Source organism: Silurus meridionalis, chromosome 8, assembly GCF_014805685.1.
Source record: "Silurus meridionalis isolate SWU-2019-XX chromosome 8, ASM1480568v1, whole genome shotgun sequence".
Classification (NCBI taxonomy): domain Eukaryota; kingdom Metazoa; phylum Chordata; class Actinopteri; order Siluriformes; family Siluridae; genus Silurus; species Silurus meridionalis.
This window is the reverse complement of record NC_060891.1, coordinates 7060476-7078273: the sequence shown is the minus strand read 5'-3', so window position 1 is coordinate 7078273 and position 17798 is coordinate 7060476. Positions and strand designations below refer to the sequence as shown.

At 39.4% G+C, this 17798-nt stretch overlaps 1 protein-coding gene across 1 annotated transcript in view; it reads left to right on the top strand.

The window, feature by feature from the left end:
• The window catches only part of LOC124389836 (ryanodine receptor 3-like), a 462748-nt gene that overhangs the window by 293365 nt on the left and 151585 nt on the right, over window positions 1-17798 (top strand). Inside the window, exons 50-62 of the mRNA XM_046855362.1 lie at window positions 229-369; window positions 2556-2719; window positions 2936-3014; window positions 3985-4074; window positions 4160-4311; window positions 7282-7339; window positions 7676-7751; window positions 7835-7955; window positions 8045-8160; window positions 9270-9337; window positions 9827-9948; window positions 10215-10264; window positions 10370-10430. Of these exons, the coding sequence (XP_046711318.1) occupies window positions 229-369; window positions 2556-2719; window positions 2936-3014; window positions 3985-4074; window positions 4160-4311; window positions 7282-7339; window positions 7676-7751; window positions 7835-7955; window positions 8045-8160; window positions 9270-9337; window positions 9827-9948; window positions 10215-10264; window positions 10370-10430 (1298 nt within the window). The remainder of the gene's footprint in view (window positions 1-228; window positions 370-2555; window positions 2720-2935; window positions 3015-3984; window positions 4075-4159; window positions 4312-7281; window positions 7340-7675; window positions 7752-7834; window positions 7956-8044; window positions 8161-9269; window positions 9338-9826; window positions 9949-10214; window positions 10265-10369; window positions 10431-17798) is intronic.

Below are 17798 nucleotides of genomic sequence, written 5' to 3'. Positions count from 1 at the left end.
AAGTCTAAGACCATTTTTTAGTATAAAGAAATGTGAAATTAGTAAATATTTTTTATAGGAAAAAACATGTACCGGTAATTATTTTGAACATGTTACATTTCCAAGTAACCCAACCAGTGTGTATAGTAACTATTAGGATGTTTATTTTCTATTTTGTTGTGCTGCACAAAAAGACAAAATATCTTGGAAGAGCGCTTTGTTATTAGCAGTTCTCTGATGTGTCCTCAGCTGTTGACCTATCATTATGAACAGAACTGGAAGTACTACTGCCTGCCCTCTGGTTGGGGCAACTATGGCATGGCATCTGATGAGGAATTACTTCTTACCAAGAAGATCTTCTGGGGCATTTTTGATTCACTTTCTCAAAAAGTAAGACTTCAGAATTTAGGTGATGATGGATTAGTGTGATTTGTAACTGAAAACTCAAATCTTATTATATCTCTGAATGTAATAATGTAATGTAATATTTTATTGCTCAATTATGTTTATTATAATAATAATAATAATTCTAATCATTATATTAATGTCCTTGCCTTCTTCCTTTGTTGGGAAAGTAATTTATTTTTCCAAAAATCTTTTTATTGAGGTGTCTTATCCTGCAAACCCCAGATTATATAAAATTTTATTTGAAACAGTAAATCTCTGGTTAACATGGTGGTGCTTTCCCAGTGTCCTAGGTTTAACCATGTTTAGTTTTTGTGCATGTTCTTTGAAATATTTTCATGGGTTGCTCTAGGTTTTCTGGCTTCCCCCACCTCCCAAAAACATGCAAGTAGGTGAATTTGACTTTGTTTCTCATTGGTGACTTTGTATGTGACGGTGTGTGCATGGTGCCCTGCAATGGAAACACAATCCAAGGTGCATTTTCCACACACAGTGTTCCTGCAATACATTCTAGATGACCGTGATTATAACAAATAAATCCATAAATGTGTTTGCTTTTTTATACTAAATAAATTGTGTATATACACTGGCCATCAAAATTAGAGAACAATTTATAAACATTTGAACAATTCTGAAATAATGTCATCCTCACTGCTCAACAGTTGAGGGAGTTTTTGTCCTGTCTATACCATGCTACCAGAACACCTTTTCCACAAAATAACTAGGGTATTTCCAAAAAAAACCTTTATTTTCCAGAAAACACAATGATCAAAATTAGAGAACACTTTCAGATACCTCCCAGTTATTGGTGTTAATCTGGTACCTGGTGCTAATTTTCTTGATTATCTGTCAACCCCTATTTAACTGGAAGCCTACCTTCCAGTTTCACTGGCCTGCAAGATGGTGGGCCATTCTAAAGTGACTGAAAGCCTCCGGCAGCAGCTTGTCCAGATGAAGGCCAAATGGATGACCCTATCAGCCATAGCAAGACAAGTTGGTCGTTCCAAATCTGTGATTTCAAGAATATTGAATCTTTACATCACAAACTCATTCAAGTCTGCCAAGAAGGCTGGTCGTCCACGGAAGACAAATACAAGAGAGGACAGGATACTGCGGAGGATCTCAATGGGCAATGGTTTCCACACTGCAGCTGGAATTGCTCACCAGTTCAGCGCTGAACAGGATAAGGATCTGTCTCATCATACAGTGTCTCAATGTTTAAGAGCATTTGGACTGAAAGCCCACTCTGCAGTGACCAAACCTCTCATTAGCAAAAAGAATCAAAAGGCTAGACTAAGCATGTTGTGTGGACAGAGGAGAACTGGTCCAAAGTTCACTTCATTGATAAAAGCAAGTTTAATTTATTTGGGTCCGATGGGAAACATTATGTTCGGTGACAAACTGGAGAAAGACTGAACCCAAAGTGTGTAAAGAAGTCAGTGAAACGTGGAGGAGGAAGTGTCATGGTTTGGGGCATGTTTTCTGCAGCAGGAGTTGGGCCTCTTATACAGCTACATGGCAGAGTGAATGCAAATGTTTATCAGAACCTTCCTTCCCTGCGTTCATCACCCATCAGCCCGCAGTGTTCATGCAGGACAACGCTCCATGTCACACAGCAAAATTGGTAAAGCAGTTCCTTGAAACTGAAAACATTGAAATAATGACATGGCCTGCCCAGAGTCCTGATCTCAACCCAATAGAGAACCTCTGGAAAATCCTTGGCGACAAAGTTATGGCCAAGAAAACAACTACAGTCACCGAACTGTGGAGGAGACTGGAAGAAGAGTGGACCAAAATCACACCAGAGCAGTGTGAGAGACTAGTGCTGTCCTGTGGCTGCAGATGTGCTGAAGTCATTCAGAGCAGAGGCCTGTACACTTCCTACTAATTGCTGACTGTTGTAACCTTCAGAAATTTTTGTTGTAATATTTTTCCATGCTACAGTCATTGTTGTTCTCTAATTATGATCAGTGTGTTTTCTGCAAAATAATGTTTTTTTTTGGAAATGCCTTAGTAAATTTGTGGAAAAGGTGTTCTGGTAGCATGGTATAGACAGGACAAAAACTCCTTTAACTGTTGAGCAGTAAAGATGACATTATTTCAGAATTGTTTAATTGTTTATAAATTGTTCTCTAATTTTGATAGCCAGTGTATATGTGTGTGTCTTGCAGGAGTATGGGCAGGAGCTGTTTAAGATGGCAATGCCATGTCTGAGTGCTATAGCTGGAGCTTTGCCTCCAGATTATGTTGATTCTTCTCTTAGCACCACTCAGGAGAAGCCAGTCTTTGCTGATGCACAGGGCAACTTTGACCCAAGACCTATCAACACGGCAAAGTAAGCAAGAAAGAAGGGTGTTTGTGAAAGGATGTTTCCAGGTTGAATATTGTATGTGAGTAATTGAAAGGCATGCATGCAACTGATAATTATAACTTTATTTATTAGTCCAGGAGTGTTAAAAATACATAGGTATATGTGAGATCATTACATTCTCTATCCAGAAATCTTAACCATTTATTAGTAAATACTTTGTTAAATGCTTTTTCCCCATAGCATCTCTCTGCCAGAGAAACTGGAATACATCACTCACAAATACGCTGAACATTCCCATGACAAATGGTCTGCTGAGAAGGTAGGATATTGGTCCCTGGTGTTGAATCATAGGGGCATTGACTGCTCTGAAATACATCATCTTGATTTAACTTCTTCAAGGATGGTCTAAGGTCTGAGGCTGTAATCAATGTTTAATTTGTAAAACATTACATATTGGGACAGGCAGAGGAAAGAAAAAGGAAAATTGTCCTGGAATAGCTTCAAGCTTGTCATGTAATGTGGTAAAATTTGTTGCCATCATATAGACCTAGTGTAAGTACAATAAGTGTTGTACAATGAAGGAACCAGGTGTGATGATAGTGATGAAATGGAAGGACTGTGATCACAATATAATCACAATATGATCTTACTATTTAGAACACAGGGTCTGTAAATACATGTTTTATCATTTCACTTATACACAAATTTTATATACTTTTGATGTTTGTAGCCCTTTAGATCAGTGGTCCCCAACCCCCGGGCCGCGGACCGGCACTGGTCCGTGGGTCAATTCGTACCGGGCCGCACAGAAAGAATACATAACATACTTTATTTCCGTTTTATTTATTATCTGAGTCTGAACGATGTTTTATTTTGGAAAATTACCGGATTCTCTCCGCCACATCTGTCTATAACTCACTCTTGATACATGTCAAGATGCCTTGGTCACATGTCTTACTTACATCCGCTAGCTTCTTAAAGGGGCTGCTCCGGCCGCTAATACATAATACATTACCACTAAATTGAAACCCGCAAGCTAGCAAAATGAACAAAAAAACAACACAGTGGATTCACGTTTATTATATTTAGAAAATACCATTTTTTTGCCGGTCGTATCATTTTATTTTGTATTTATCCACCACACCTTAAAGGCCGGTCCATGAGAAATATTTTCCGACATTAAACCGGTCCGTGAAAATATTGTTCGACATTAATCCGGTCCCTGGCGCAAAAAAGGTTGGGGACCACTGCTTTAGATGATTATCCTTTACAATTCATATCTATTTTAGGTTATTCTGGGCTGGAAATATGGTGAGAGCATTGATGAGAAAGCAAAAACTCACCCCATGCTGAGATCCTACAAGTTACTCTCAGAGAAGGTAGATTGCCAAAGCTAATTATACAGGTATCTCTTGTGCTGTGCATTGGCATTTGATTTTTATGTATGTGTTATCATTATCCTAGGAAAAGGATGTTTATCGCTTCCCAGTAAAGGAATCTTTGAAGAGTATGCTAGCCATGGGCTGGAACATTGACAGGACCAAAGAGGGAGAAGCCATGTTCCAGCAAAGGGAGAATGAGAAGATGTGCAAAGCATCTCAGGTAAATGATTCCAGGTGTGAAATGTCAACCCTGTCTAAGAGGACAAAACCATTTAATTAAAAAAATTATAATAATTATATATATATATATATATATATATATATATATATATATATATATATATATATATACAGTTGTGTTCAAAATTATTCAACCCCACTGAAATTGATTGTTTTGGTCGGTTTGACATTGATTATGATCATTCAGTCATCCTGCTTACAATTAAATCAAAGAGGCACGTGTAGGTCAGACAAATATAACATAACATTTATAATGAAATAACCAAAAATGTCTTTTCTGAGCTCACATCATTATCAGTTTTATTCAACCCCCAAGTGACATTCAATCTTAGTACTTAGTACAACATCCTTTTACAGTTATAACAGCTTTTAAACGTGAAGCATAGCTTGACACAAGTGTCTTGCAGCGATCTACGGGTATCTTCGCCCATTCATCATGGGCAAAAGCCTCCAGTTCAGTCACATTCTTAGGCTTGCGCACTGCAACTGCTTTCTTTAAGTCCCACCAGAGGTTCTCAATCGGATTTAAGTCTGGTGACTGCGATGGCCACTTCAAAATGTTCCAGCCTTTAATCTGCAACCATGCTCTAGTGGACTTGGAGGTATGCTTGGGATCATTGTCCTGTTGAAAGGTCCAACGTCTTCCAAGCCTCAGGTTTGTGACGGACTGCATCACATTGTCATCCAATATCTCCTGGTACTGAAGAGAATTCATGGTACCTTGCACACGCTGAAGCTTCCCAGTAAAGGAATCTTTGAAGAGTATGCTAGCCATGGGCTGGAACATTGACAGGACCAAAGAGGGAGAAGCCATGTTCCAGCAAAGGGAGAATGAGAAGATGTGCAAAGCATCTCAGGTAAATGATTCCAGGTGTGAAATGTCAACCCTGTCTAAGAGGACAAAACCATTTAATTAAAAAATTATAATAATTATATATATATATATATATATATATATATATATATATATATATATATATATATATATACAGTTGTGTTCAAAATTATTCAACCCCACTGAAATTGATTGTTTTGGTCGGTTTGACATTGATTATGATCATTCAGTCATCCTGCTTACAATTAAATCAAAGAGGCACGTGTAGGTCAGACAAATATAACATAACATTTATAATGAAATAACCACAAATGTCTTTTCTGAGCTCACATCATTATCAGTTTTATTCAACCCCCAAGTGACATTCAATCTTAGTACTTAGTACAACATCCTTTTACAGTTATAACAGCTTTTAAACGTGAAGCATAGCTTGACACAAGTGTCTTGCAGCGATCTACGGGTATCTTCGCCCATTCATCATGGGCAAAAGCCTCCAGTTCAGTCACATTCTTAGGCTTGCGCACTGCAACTGCTTTCTTTAAGTCCCACCAGAGGTTCTCAATCGGATTTAAGTCTGGTGACTGCGATGGCCACTTCAAAATGTTCCAGCCTTTAATCTGCAACCATGCTCTAGTGGACTTGGAGGTATGCTTGGGATCATTGTCCTGTTGAAAGGTCCAACGTCTTCCAAGCCTCAGGTTTGTGACGGACTGCATCACATTGTCATCCAATATCTCCTGGTACTGAAGAGAATTCATGGTACCTTGCACACGCTGAAGCTTCCCAGTACCTGCAGAAGCAAAACAGCCCCAAAGCATGATTGACCCCCCGCCATGCTTCACAGTAGGCAAGGTGTTCTTTTCTTCATAGGCCTTGTTCTTCCTCCTCCAAACATAGCGTTGATCCATGGGCCCAAACAGTTCTAATTTTGTTTCATCAGTCCACAGAACACTATCCCAAAACTTCTGTGGTTTGTCCACATGACTTTTGGCATACTGCAGTCGACTCTTCTTATTCTTTGGGGACAGCAAGGTGCGCCTGGGAGTTCTGGCATGGAGGCCTTCATTACGCAGGGTGCGCCGTATTGTCTGAGCAGAAACTTCAGTACCCACATCTGACAAATCTTTTCTCAGTTCCTCAGCAGTCACACGGGACTTTTCTCCACTCTACGCTTCAGGTAGCGCACAGCAGTCGAAGTCAGCATCTTCTTTCTGCCACGACCAGGTAGCGTTTCAACAGTGCCCTTTGCCTTGAATTTGCGAATGATGCTTCCTATGGTGTCTCTTGGTATGTTTAACATCTTTGCAATCTTCTTATAGCCATTGCCCTTCCTGTGAAGAGTAATCACCTGTTCTCTTGTCTTCCTGGACCATTCTCTTGACCTCACCATGTTTGTAACCACACCAGTAAATGTCTAGAAGGAGCTGAGTATCACAGTCATTTTAAAGCTGCCTAATTGGTGCTTATTAGGCTTTATTGCTGCTCCCTGATATCCACAGGTGTTTTCAATACCTGATTGAAAACACTTCATTGAACCTCTGTTCTTCAGAGTGGTAGTCTTTAAGGGGTTGAATAATTATGTCAATGAAGAATTCACAAAAGAAACATTTACTACTGTATTACAAAACTAATTGATGTCATTTTAGTTGCATATGGTTCTTTAAGAAGTCCTTGTAGGATTTCATTCTGAATACAATTACAAATGTACACTAAATTCTAAAACCATTTACAGCATTGGGGTTGAATAATTTTGAACACAACTGTATATATATATATATATATATATATATATATATATATATATATATATATATATATATATATATATATATATATATATAACTTTTGCAGTACCTTTTAAGTTTCATATTAGTTTATTTATTTGAATGCTGGTATTTGATGCATCAACATAATCTAACCAGGTTTATTATTTTAATAAGTTAAAGTTATTATAAATACCTTTGCTATTTTTAAACATATTTTTTAAACATATTTTCTTTTAAAATACTTTTGTTGGGTGTAAACTAAGACTGAACCAATACTGAACAATAGCTTGTAAATCCTCTTTTCCAGACTTTTTGTGGTATCTGGTAGCCATGCTTGTACTTGTTTGTATGTTCACAGGGTAGTGGCTTCCACCCAAATCTAGTGGACATGAGCAATGTATTGCTTTCTCGAGAACTTCAGGTAACTGTGACTAACTGAACTGTAACATGTACAGTATATGAGCAATGTATATTTTTATTTCATTTGGCAGACACCTTTATCCACAGCATATTACATTTATCTTCTTTATATAAATAAGCAGGTGAGAGTTAAGGGCCTTGTTCAAGGAACCAGCAGTGGCAGCTGGGATTTCAGCATACATACATCCATTCATATATATCTTTCACTCAGCTATCCAATGTCTTAACCACTAAGCTACTGTCACCCATTTGAAATATAGGAATTATTTCAATTTTCCCCGAAAAAAGTATTAGATATTTTGCTATGGTGATTTTCTTTTCCTTATTGCTATTCCAGGCTATGGTAGAGGTTTTGGCTGAAAACTACCACAACATTTGGGCTAAAAATAAGAAGAGTGATCTAGAAGTGAAAGGTGATGACTTATTCATGCAAAACTAAATACATTTTTAAAGCTGTAAAATATTCATCTAATATAGGAAAAAATACAAAATGTAGGTGGAATGCATTCGTTGTTGGTGCCATATGATACACTTACGGCCAAAGAGAAAGCCAGGAACCGTGAGAAAGCCCAGGACCTGTTCCGCTTCCTGCAGATAAATGGCTATGCTATTACCAGGTGTGTCTGTATAGAGATAATGAACATATCTGACCTTTTTCACAAAAAAAAAATAATAATTAGATGAATATTCCTCTTTTATTTTTAAGGGGTTTGAAAGACATGGAGCAGAACTCATCCTCGATGGAGAAAAGGTTTGCCTATAAATTCCTGAAAAAGCTACTGAAATATGTTGACTGTGCACAGGAATACATTTCTCACTTGGGTAAATAATTTATCTTCATACATTTTTCTTTGATGTCAAACATTTGGTATTGTCAAATAATTAACATTTATACAATAAATAATATATTATTATATTAATTGTTGGGCAATAACGCATTACTAGTAACTCATTAATGTAACGCAGTTACTTTTGACAGTAACTAATACTGTAACGCATTAATTTTTAAATATAGTAACTCCGTTACCATTACCGTATGGTGCGTTGTCCGTTACATTTTTAGTTAATTAATTTTCGGCTGAAGTGTAGCCTACAGTTTAACCTGTTTACAGCAGCGACACATTGTAGTATTGTGTGGATGAGAACCACTGTAAACACGAAGAAGAAGCAATGTGGGCATGTCTCCGTTTATTCAGGTCTGTGTGGAAGTAATGGCGAGTCAAGGCGAGAGCAAGAAGAGTTTCTCAAAGTGAAAATATGCTCATTATTTCACTTTAGTTGAGCATAAAGACAAAAACTTTTTAGTCAAATGTAAGCTGTGTCTTTCTGGTTCGAAGGTCATATCTACTGCGATAACAGCAACTCCAATCTGTCGAAGGACCTCCAGAAACTCCATGCCTTGATGAAGCTATAACCTAACCCGGTGTTCTGTTGTACATTGTTGATAGTTTTCATACTTAAGCTGTGAAAGGGACATTTTTAAGGGCTCAACACAACAGCTTTTATGATGCAGAAGCAATTTTAGTTTTTGATTCTGAATATATTATTCAGCTTGTTTTGTTATTTATTTCAGAAATCCTTGTGATATATTCAGTTTGTGCAGGTCTGACTTAAATAAAATAGTGTTTAAAAATTACTTTGTGTTTAAGTCAGTTTTGTGTTTGTATAGGCCATAACGCATAAAAGGGCATTAATAGGAACATTAAAGAACATTCTTTAAAAAAGTAACTAAAAAGTTACTTTTAACAGTAACGCATTACTTTTTTGGTGTAAGTAATCAACAAAGTAATTGAGTTACTTTTTGAATGACATAACTGTAACTAGTTACTATTTCTTAGTGACTAGCACAACACTGATTATATTACAATAATACAAATAATATAGTTAATAATATATTATTAAAAGTAAAATTAATAACCTTTTTTTTCCAGAGGTTATGGCTAGCAGTGGAAAAAATGACAGGTCACCTAATGAGCAAGAAATCAAGTTCTTCGCCAAGGTTAGAATCAAATTTTAATTAAAATAAAATGTTTATCATATACACAGTTTCAGGATCGTAGCACTGTTAAAAACACACAATACTACTAAATGGACAGAGCCTTAACAGCAATACTCTAAACTAATATTTTAGCAAAAAATAGCACTTTTAATTTACTTTGAATTTTAATACTATATTATACTTCAAATGTGCCACAAAACAGAGGAGAAAATGGATAAAGATGCAGATGAGTGTTTTTGTTTTTCTTAAACATATAGACACACAATTCCAATGAAAATCATAAGACAGAAGTCAGTAAATAGGTGTGGGTCTAGTGAGGCACAAACAGGGCAAAGCCAAAACTTTCATGATCAAAACTATGATAACCCATATAAGACATTAAGATTGGTAATCATTATAGGCAAATAAGCAAACTGAGCCTTTTCTTTGATGAGAGTGCTCAAATGTCAATAGTCAAATACATGTTTTTATTTGCTATTTTTTTTGCAGGTTCTTCTGCCACTGATAGATCAGTACTTCAAGAACCACTCTCTTTACTTCCTCTCCTCCCCCAGTAAAACTCTCAGCAGCAGTGGGTATGCATCAAACAAAGAGAAAGAAATGGTTACCAGGTACATGAACATTGTTATTACACTTCTAATAAATGCCAGATTGATTCATTCTTTGAATTGTGTAACTGGTGTGGTGGATATAATAAAAAAAATATGATGAATTAGTGAGGGCAATTTACTTACATTAACCTTTCTTTCTTCAATGAAACTTACCTAATCCTACTCGTATATCAATTTCTTTTATTGCTTTCCTTCTTTGACTTGCCATTAATTTTTCTTATTAACCCCAATGTTTTTTCTCACCCATTGCTTACTTTATGCTTCAGTCTTTTCTGTAAGCTGGCTACCCTTGTTAGACACAGGATTTCTCTCTTTGGTAAGAGATTTCTTACTCTCAATCTCTATCTATGTGTGCTGTGATGCTTTTTTTTTATATTGTAAGTACTTATTGCGGGTTTTGTTTGTTTATTTTTGTTTGCAGGAAGTGACTCTGCCACTATAGTTAGCTGTCTGCATATCCTGGCCCACACTCTTGACACAAGGTACTGTATACTGCACATACACTATAAGGATGCACTCATTTCTATACTATGTGTTCATGCAGATGCTGGTTAGATGTAAAGTAGACATGGCATTTCATTAGCTCTTTTATGATGAGTGCTTTTGACCACCTTTAACATCTGTGATTTTGTGTCTTCTATTTAGTTTCATTAACACCGTTTCAATGTATTATTTTGCCCATTATTTAGGTTTGCTAACCTTCAACAATAATGACATGAACAGAACTAATCACATGTGCATAAATATTTAGACTCTTTACTCAGTACTTAGTTGAAGAAATAATAATGAAACAAATTTGAAAACGTAAAACATTTAACTGTATTTTAACTTTAAACTCCATAAATTTTGTTTTTATTAGATCAAATTAGTTCTTAAATAAAAGTAAACTACGGTGGCAGAGAAGTGCTAAACACATTAACAAATCCGAAAACAAAATAACAAATCCGAAAACAAATGAACAAATCCAAAACAAAATAACAAATTTGAAAACAAATGAAAAAATCCAAAAACAAAATAACAAATTAGAAAACAAATTAACAAATTAGAAAACATTAACAAATCCGAAAACAAAATAACAAATGCAAAAACAAATTAACAAATTCAAAAACAAAATAACAAATCCGAAAACAAATGAACAAATCCGAAAACACAACTCAGACAAACCAGAAAAGGTAGGTATAGTTTGTAATTGGAAACTTACCTATCATTGGACAAGACACCTGTCATTCAAAATATACAGGAAGTATAGTATAGAACAGTCTTTTTTCTTGCTTTTTTAAGTAATTAATTAATCAATTAATTACTTTATTTATTCATTTATTTATTTACTGTAACTAGTTACTATTTTTTAGTAACTAGCACAACACTGTCCAATCCAATCAGTGAACGTTTCATCAAGTAGACTTCAGTCAATGTTAGTGCTGCACACATCATTCCATGACGCCAACCTGTAACCTGCGCACACTCACTGATTGGCGCGCCTTCATCTGGCCTCCTCCGATTTGCCACACACATATATATGGTATATGCCACCAGCTCTGCTTGGTATCTCTCTACCCAGGGTCTGTTAAATCCTGTACTCCCCAGGGTCTGTTACGTCCTGTATCCTGTAAACAAGGCCATTTCTTCTAGGCAAGACTTCTATTGTCACCCCCATGGCTCTGCCCTCCCACTACAATGCTCCACTCCCACACCTTACAAATCATTAGCAATTTTCTAAAAAAAAAAAAAAAAACACATTTAATAATAATTACTGCAAAATTGCCTGTATCTTAAACTTCGGCAGAGAAACAGGTAAATGATTTAAATGGGCAGTGGCAGGGCATTCCCTGTTGGTTTAACCAAAATGTTTCAAATATCTTATTTTTGAAAATTAGTCTTTTGTTTATTGTTTTATTTAATTCAGATGTACCTTGAAGATCAATGCAAATTTTATTTAATTATTAGTATTTAGTAATTAGTAAAAAATTAGATCAGTATAGTTTTACAAATACACCGTTCAGCATTATCACAAATTTGTGTTAAATTTCCTTGATAACCAATCAAGTGGATTCATGATAACATTTATTATATCGCAATCACATAATCACAATAATATTCATATCCACAATAATCAAAATTTTTCCCAAATAGTGCAGCCCTAGTCAGGGTGTAGAAACTGTTGTTGCATAGGTTCTGAATACGTACAGAATTTCTATGATGATGTTTTAGTGCCACGTAAAAAAATAAAAACAAAAATAAAAAGACGATAATGAAGTCGTAGAAATAAGACAATAAAGTCATAGCAGCACTGGCTGAAGTGCTGGTGCACCAGTGTATCATCCTCTTTAGAAGCTACATATCCTCTTCAATTAGCAACTAAACGTGACCAATAGTCGCCATTTCAGACTGCAAAAAAAGAGGCAATTTCTGTCTGATATTGATGGTTATATCTGCATGCTATTCAAAGGGGATAGGTTGTGAAAATGAGACAACACAGCACAAGATAGTGTGGGGCAAATATACATAACACAAAATAGCACGACCAGTTAACCTACTGTATACTCTGAATATACAGTACTGTGCAAAGAGGACTATAAAAAACTATGAACGAGAGTATATGTAAACAAACAAAATGCAGTGCAAAAACAGCAGTAGCAGAAGTCGAGAGGTGCAAAAAAAAAAAACAGCATGTAAACGATTTAATATGGTTAAGTATAAATAATGAATAAATGGTGGTGGAATAGATTGAGATGAGTAATGAGTGTGTGTTGAGTTTAGGTTGTACAGTTCAGTAACACACAGTTGAGTGAGTGTGTGAGTTTCAGTTCAGGTCTGTGTCACAGCAGGTGAAGTTTTCTTGTAGTTCGTGATCACATGTCTCCAGATGTCTCCGGCTGTCTCTGCTGTCCTGGAAGTGACTGTGGATTCTCTTGTGTGCGCACTTCGCCTTTCTGATGGCACGGGACAGTTTGGCCCTTGCTGTTCTTAAGGCCATCTTGTCCCCTACTCTGAGTCTCTTTGATTCAGCAGCACACGCACATTTGTGGTCATCCACGGCTTCTGGCTTTCAACTGTTTTCACCTGTTTTAGAACCTGTTTTGAGTGTCTGACGAGCGGTCTGTATGCTGGAAATAGCATAACAGAGATGTGGCCTGAGTATCCAAAATGGGGCCAGGGCTCCGCAAAATACATGTCGGAGATGTTTGTGTAATTAAAATCCAGCTTATTCGATCCTCCTCTTGTTGCAAAGTCCACATGCTGATGGAGTTTAGGGAGCACAGTCCTGAGATTCGCATGGTTGAAATCTCTAGCTATAATAAACAATCCGTCAGGGTGAGCATTCTGCAGGTCGCTAATAGCGCCATAATGTTCACACAATGCCTCCTTAGCATTAGCACTGGGGGGAATGTACACTCCGACAATAAAAACATTCGTGAATTCCTGTGGTAAATAAAATGGCCTGCATCTTACAGTCACAAACTTCACTAGCGATGAGCAATAGCGTGAGACAAGCACAGAGTTCTTGCACCATTCCATGTTGATATAAACACACACGCCACCATCTTGAGTCTTACCACACAGAGCTGCATTTCTGTCAGTGGCACGAAATGTGGTTAGCCCATTTAGCTGGATGGCGGCTTTCGGAACTCTGATGCTGAGCCATGCTCTTGCTATGCGCTAATGCAGCAGTGCTGCGATGATAAGAAGAAGGTTTCAAGGCTTTCAAACTGTGTCTTCCAAGGCCTGCCTAACGCACCTGCTGTGGGATGCCATTCCCACCATACAGGCAGAACCAACAAACCCCGCGGGAAACCACCGGTTCAGCAGAGTGACTCCACCCCTGCTAGGCCCTAGGGTGTCCGGCCGGGGCAAAGAAACCCCCTAACCCCACTCCTTTTGAACCTAAACATAAATGACCAGCCTGATGCTTGGCCACAAGGGGCTTTAGGTCCGCGTTCTCCGGACATATGTTTTGCCCTCCATGTTTACTCATTCAAAAGAGGAACTTCTCTCTAGACCCCTGCATGTCACCCCTAGTTTGCCCACTAGATGGCACCATTGCACCAGTAATTTGCGATCCGGCCGGACTGACTCTAGGCAGTCCACTAGGCTGTGTGGGGATGCTCGGGAGTCATGTGACAGGCTGGTCGTCTGTGTTAGCCCCCGAATGGGTGATTCACACAATCAGGTGGGGTTACAGACTTCAGTGACACCCCCGCATGTCAACAGAGTTATTTTGACCCACACGGACGAGAGCTCCGCTCACATTCTCTGAAAGATGAAATCTCATCCCTCCTCGAAAAGGGGGCGGTTCGATTTGTAGTGCCGCACCTAGGCAATCAGGGCTTTTACTCTTGCTTTTTCCTGGTCCCATAAAAGAACGGCTCCCTCCGTCTTATTCTGGATCTCAGAATGTTGATAAAACATTTGAGGAAATACCATTTCAGAATGCTATGACACGGCTATCTTGTACGTTCAATAAAACAGAAGGATTGATTCTGCTCAATCGATCTAAACGATGCTTTTTTCCATATAAGCATCTATCCTCCGCACATGAGATTTCTTCATTCGCCTACCAAGGTGTGTGTTACGAATTCATGGTCTCCCATTTGGGAGAAAGTCCCAGCACTTTCTGTCTGTGTGCGGAGGCAGTGTTTACACCGCTGAGAACAGCGGGTCTCAAAATCCTGACATACATAAGCAATTGGCTGATTATAGCCGATTCAAGAGAGAAAGTGATTCGAAACACCCCCCCCATACATGACAGTGCTTGGTTTCAGAGTCAACGTGAGCAAGAGCAATTTCACTCCCGTTTAAAATGTCATATTCTTTGGTTTGGAGCTGAACAATGCGCATGCGCCTGTACCAGAAGTGCATTCTCTCCTTCATGAATTGTCTTTCGCAGTTCATGGAAGGAGCAAGGGTACAGTATCGCACATGTCTCAGATTACAGGGTCTTATGTCTTCAGCTGTCCATGTCTTGCCTCTAGGCCGTCTGAGAAAGAGGGCTTTCATGAAGTCGATTTTATCTCTTCATCTCAGCCCATTGCGCGATCTTTGCCTCTATGTAACGGTAACGCACACCTGCACAGCAGCGCTGTGCCACTAGAGAGATACAGAGTTTTACAGACTGATCATGTCGCGGAAAGTGGTAACAACAGATGCCTCCTTGACAGGGTGGGAACCCATACAGGAAGGCAGATCAGTGAATAGTGTGTGGCCAAACACACTTCACTCAGCCCATATTAACTATTCGGGTATCATCATGTGCTGGTGCGCTGCGGCAATACGACAGCTGTAGCACATATCAACGTTCAAGGGGCATGCGCTCCTCCAAGCTTTATGCTCTAGCTCACAAGCTGTTAGTATGGAGCAGATGGCATTTTCTGTTGTTACAGGTGACTCATGTCCTGGGCATTCTAAGCAGGGGCGCAAACCTTGTGTTCGAGGGGGAACCCACTCTACGGAGAGTGTCGTCTCCACCCTCATGTATTGGGGCTGCTATGGAAGTCAATCTCTTTGCCTCGTGGGAAATCGCCCACTGTCCTATGGTCTTCTCACATTCCTCTAAGCGTGGATGCACTGGCTCATCCATGGCCCAATGTGCTGCTCTACACATTTCTTCCACTCTGCCCCAACCCTGGCCAGAGTGAAAGTACAGGGTTTGTCTCTGGTCCTCATAGCACCCAGGTGGCCCAAGGCACGGTAGCTAGCAGAGATAATAACTTTTCTGTTTGCAGAGCCATGGCCCCTCCCATTGTGCACGGACCTCCCGGCCCAAGTAAACAGGGAGATCTACCATCCTTACCCAGACAGGGTAGCCTTTTGAGCTCCTGGGGGCCATCTCTTAAACGTCTGCCCTCAAAGACAGCGCTGCTTATGGCATTCGCTTTCGCCAAATGTGTTAGTGATTTGCATGCACTCTTGGTTCATTCCTTGTCCACCAAATTTTCACTCAATGTGGATAAGGTTTTTCTCAGGCCTAACCCGGGCTTTATGCCTAAATGCTTCCCAGCTTTGACTGGTGGTGTGACCGAGCTCTCCACCTTTCACCCTCTTCCTTTTTCCTCTACAGAGGACCAGAGGCTGAATGCTTTATGCCCTGTGCCTGCCCTGCAGGGTAACATCGACAAGACTAGCCCTTATAGAAGGAGCAACCAGCTCTTCGTTTCTTGCGTCCCCCAAACACAGGGAATCTGATTTCTAAGCAACGCTTCTCTCATTGGATTGTGGAGGCTATCTTCTTGGGGTATGAATCTAAGGGAGTGCAGCCTCAAGGTGGCCTCAGAGCTCACTCCACTAGAGGCTTGGCTGCTTTTTTGGGCTCTGTTTAGAGTGTTTAGGACATTTGTGCCACTGCAAGCTGGTCCTCTCCACATACCTTTGTCAGGTACAACCGGCTTGACGTTGACCAGACCCCGGTGGCTCATGCATTCTTATGTGTTGGCTCTTCAAGTCAAATCAAGTCAAGAGGCTTTTACTGTCATTTCTACTATACACAGTGGAACACAGTACACAGTAAAAACGAGACAACGTTCCTCCGGAACCCTGGTGCTACACTAAACAATAACATAAAGCTACAACACAACACAAGCTACATAAAGTGCATCGATTGCAACCTGGTGCAAACAGTGCAGACAAAAAACAGTACAGACAGACAGACAAGACAAGACAAGACACAAAACCAAGATAACGCCGACCAGTAAACCTACTGTATACTTGGTTATACAGTACTGTTAACTGTAAAAACTATACCCGTGAGTGAATATAAGAACACAATGTAGTGCAAAAATACAGCAGCAGTCAAGATGTGCAGAAGACAGCATGTAAACAGTGTAGTATAATATAACAAAGTGGAAGGTGCAAAAAAGCATGTAAACAATATAATAGTCGAAGGTGCAAAAGATGGCATGTAAACAGTAATACAGTGAAAGGTGCAAAAAAACAGCAGTTAAACAGTGTAGTACAGTCAAATATAAATAATAATAAATAGATGATGGTGGAATGGATTGAGATGAGTGATAAGTGTGTGTTAAGTGTTAAGTCCAGGTTGTACAGTTTGATAACACACCACACTGATGGCAGGAGTGTGAAAAGTGTGTGTGACGGGTATGTGTGGTCATCCACAATGCTGTTTGCTTTGCGGATGCAACGTGTGGTGTAAATGTGCATAAAAGAGGGGGGAGAGAGACTCTGATGATCTTCTCAGCTGTCCTGACTATCCTCTGTAGGGTCTTGCGGTCCGAGATGGTGCAGTTCCCAAACCAGGCAGTGATGCAACTGCTCAAGATGCTCTCAATGGTCCCTCTGTAAAACATGGTCAGGATGAGGGGAGGGAGATGGGCTTTCCTCAGCCTTCCCAGGAAGTAGAGACACTGCTGGGCTTTCTTGGTGATGGAGCTGGTGTTGAGTGACCAGGTGAGGTTGCCCGCCAGATGAACACCAAGAAATTTGGTGCTCTTGACGATCTCCTCTGAGGATCCATCAATAATCAGTGGAGATTGGTCGCTCTGTGCTCTCCTGAAGTCCACAACCATCTCTTTAGTTTTGTCCACGTTCAGAGACAGGTTGTTTGCTCCACACCAGGCAGTTAACTGTTGCACCTCCTCTCTGTATGCGGACTCGTTGTTCTTGCTGATTAGACCCACCACAGTCGTGTCATCAGCAAACTTGATGATATGATTCAAGCTGTGCATTGGTACACAGTCGTAAGTCTGCAAAGTGGGCCCCAGTGCTCAGTGTGGTGGTGCTGGAGATGCTGTTCCTGATCCGTACTGACTGAGTTCTCTCACTCAGGAAGTCCAGGATCCAGTTACAGAGGGAGGTGTTCAGGCCGAGTAGGCTCAACTTCTCAATCAGGTGCTGAG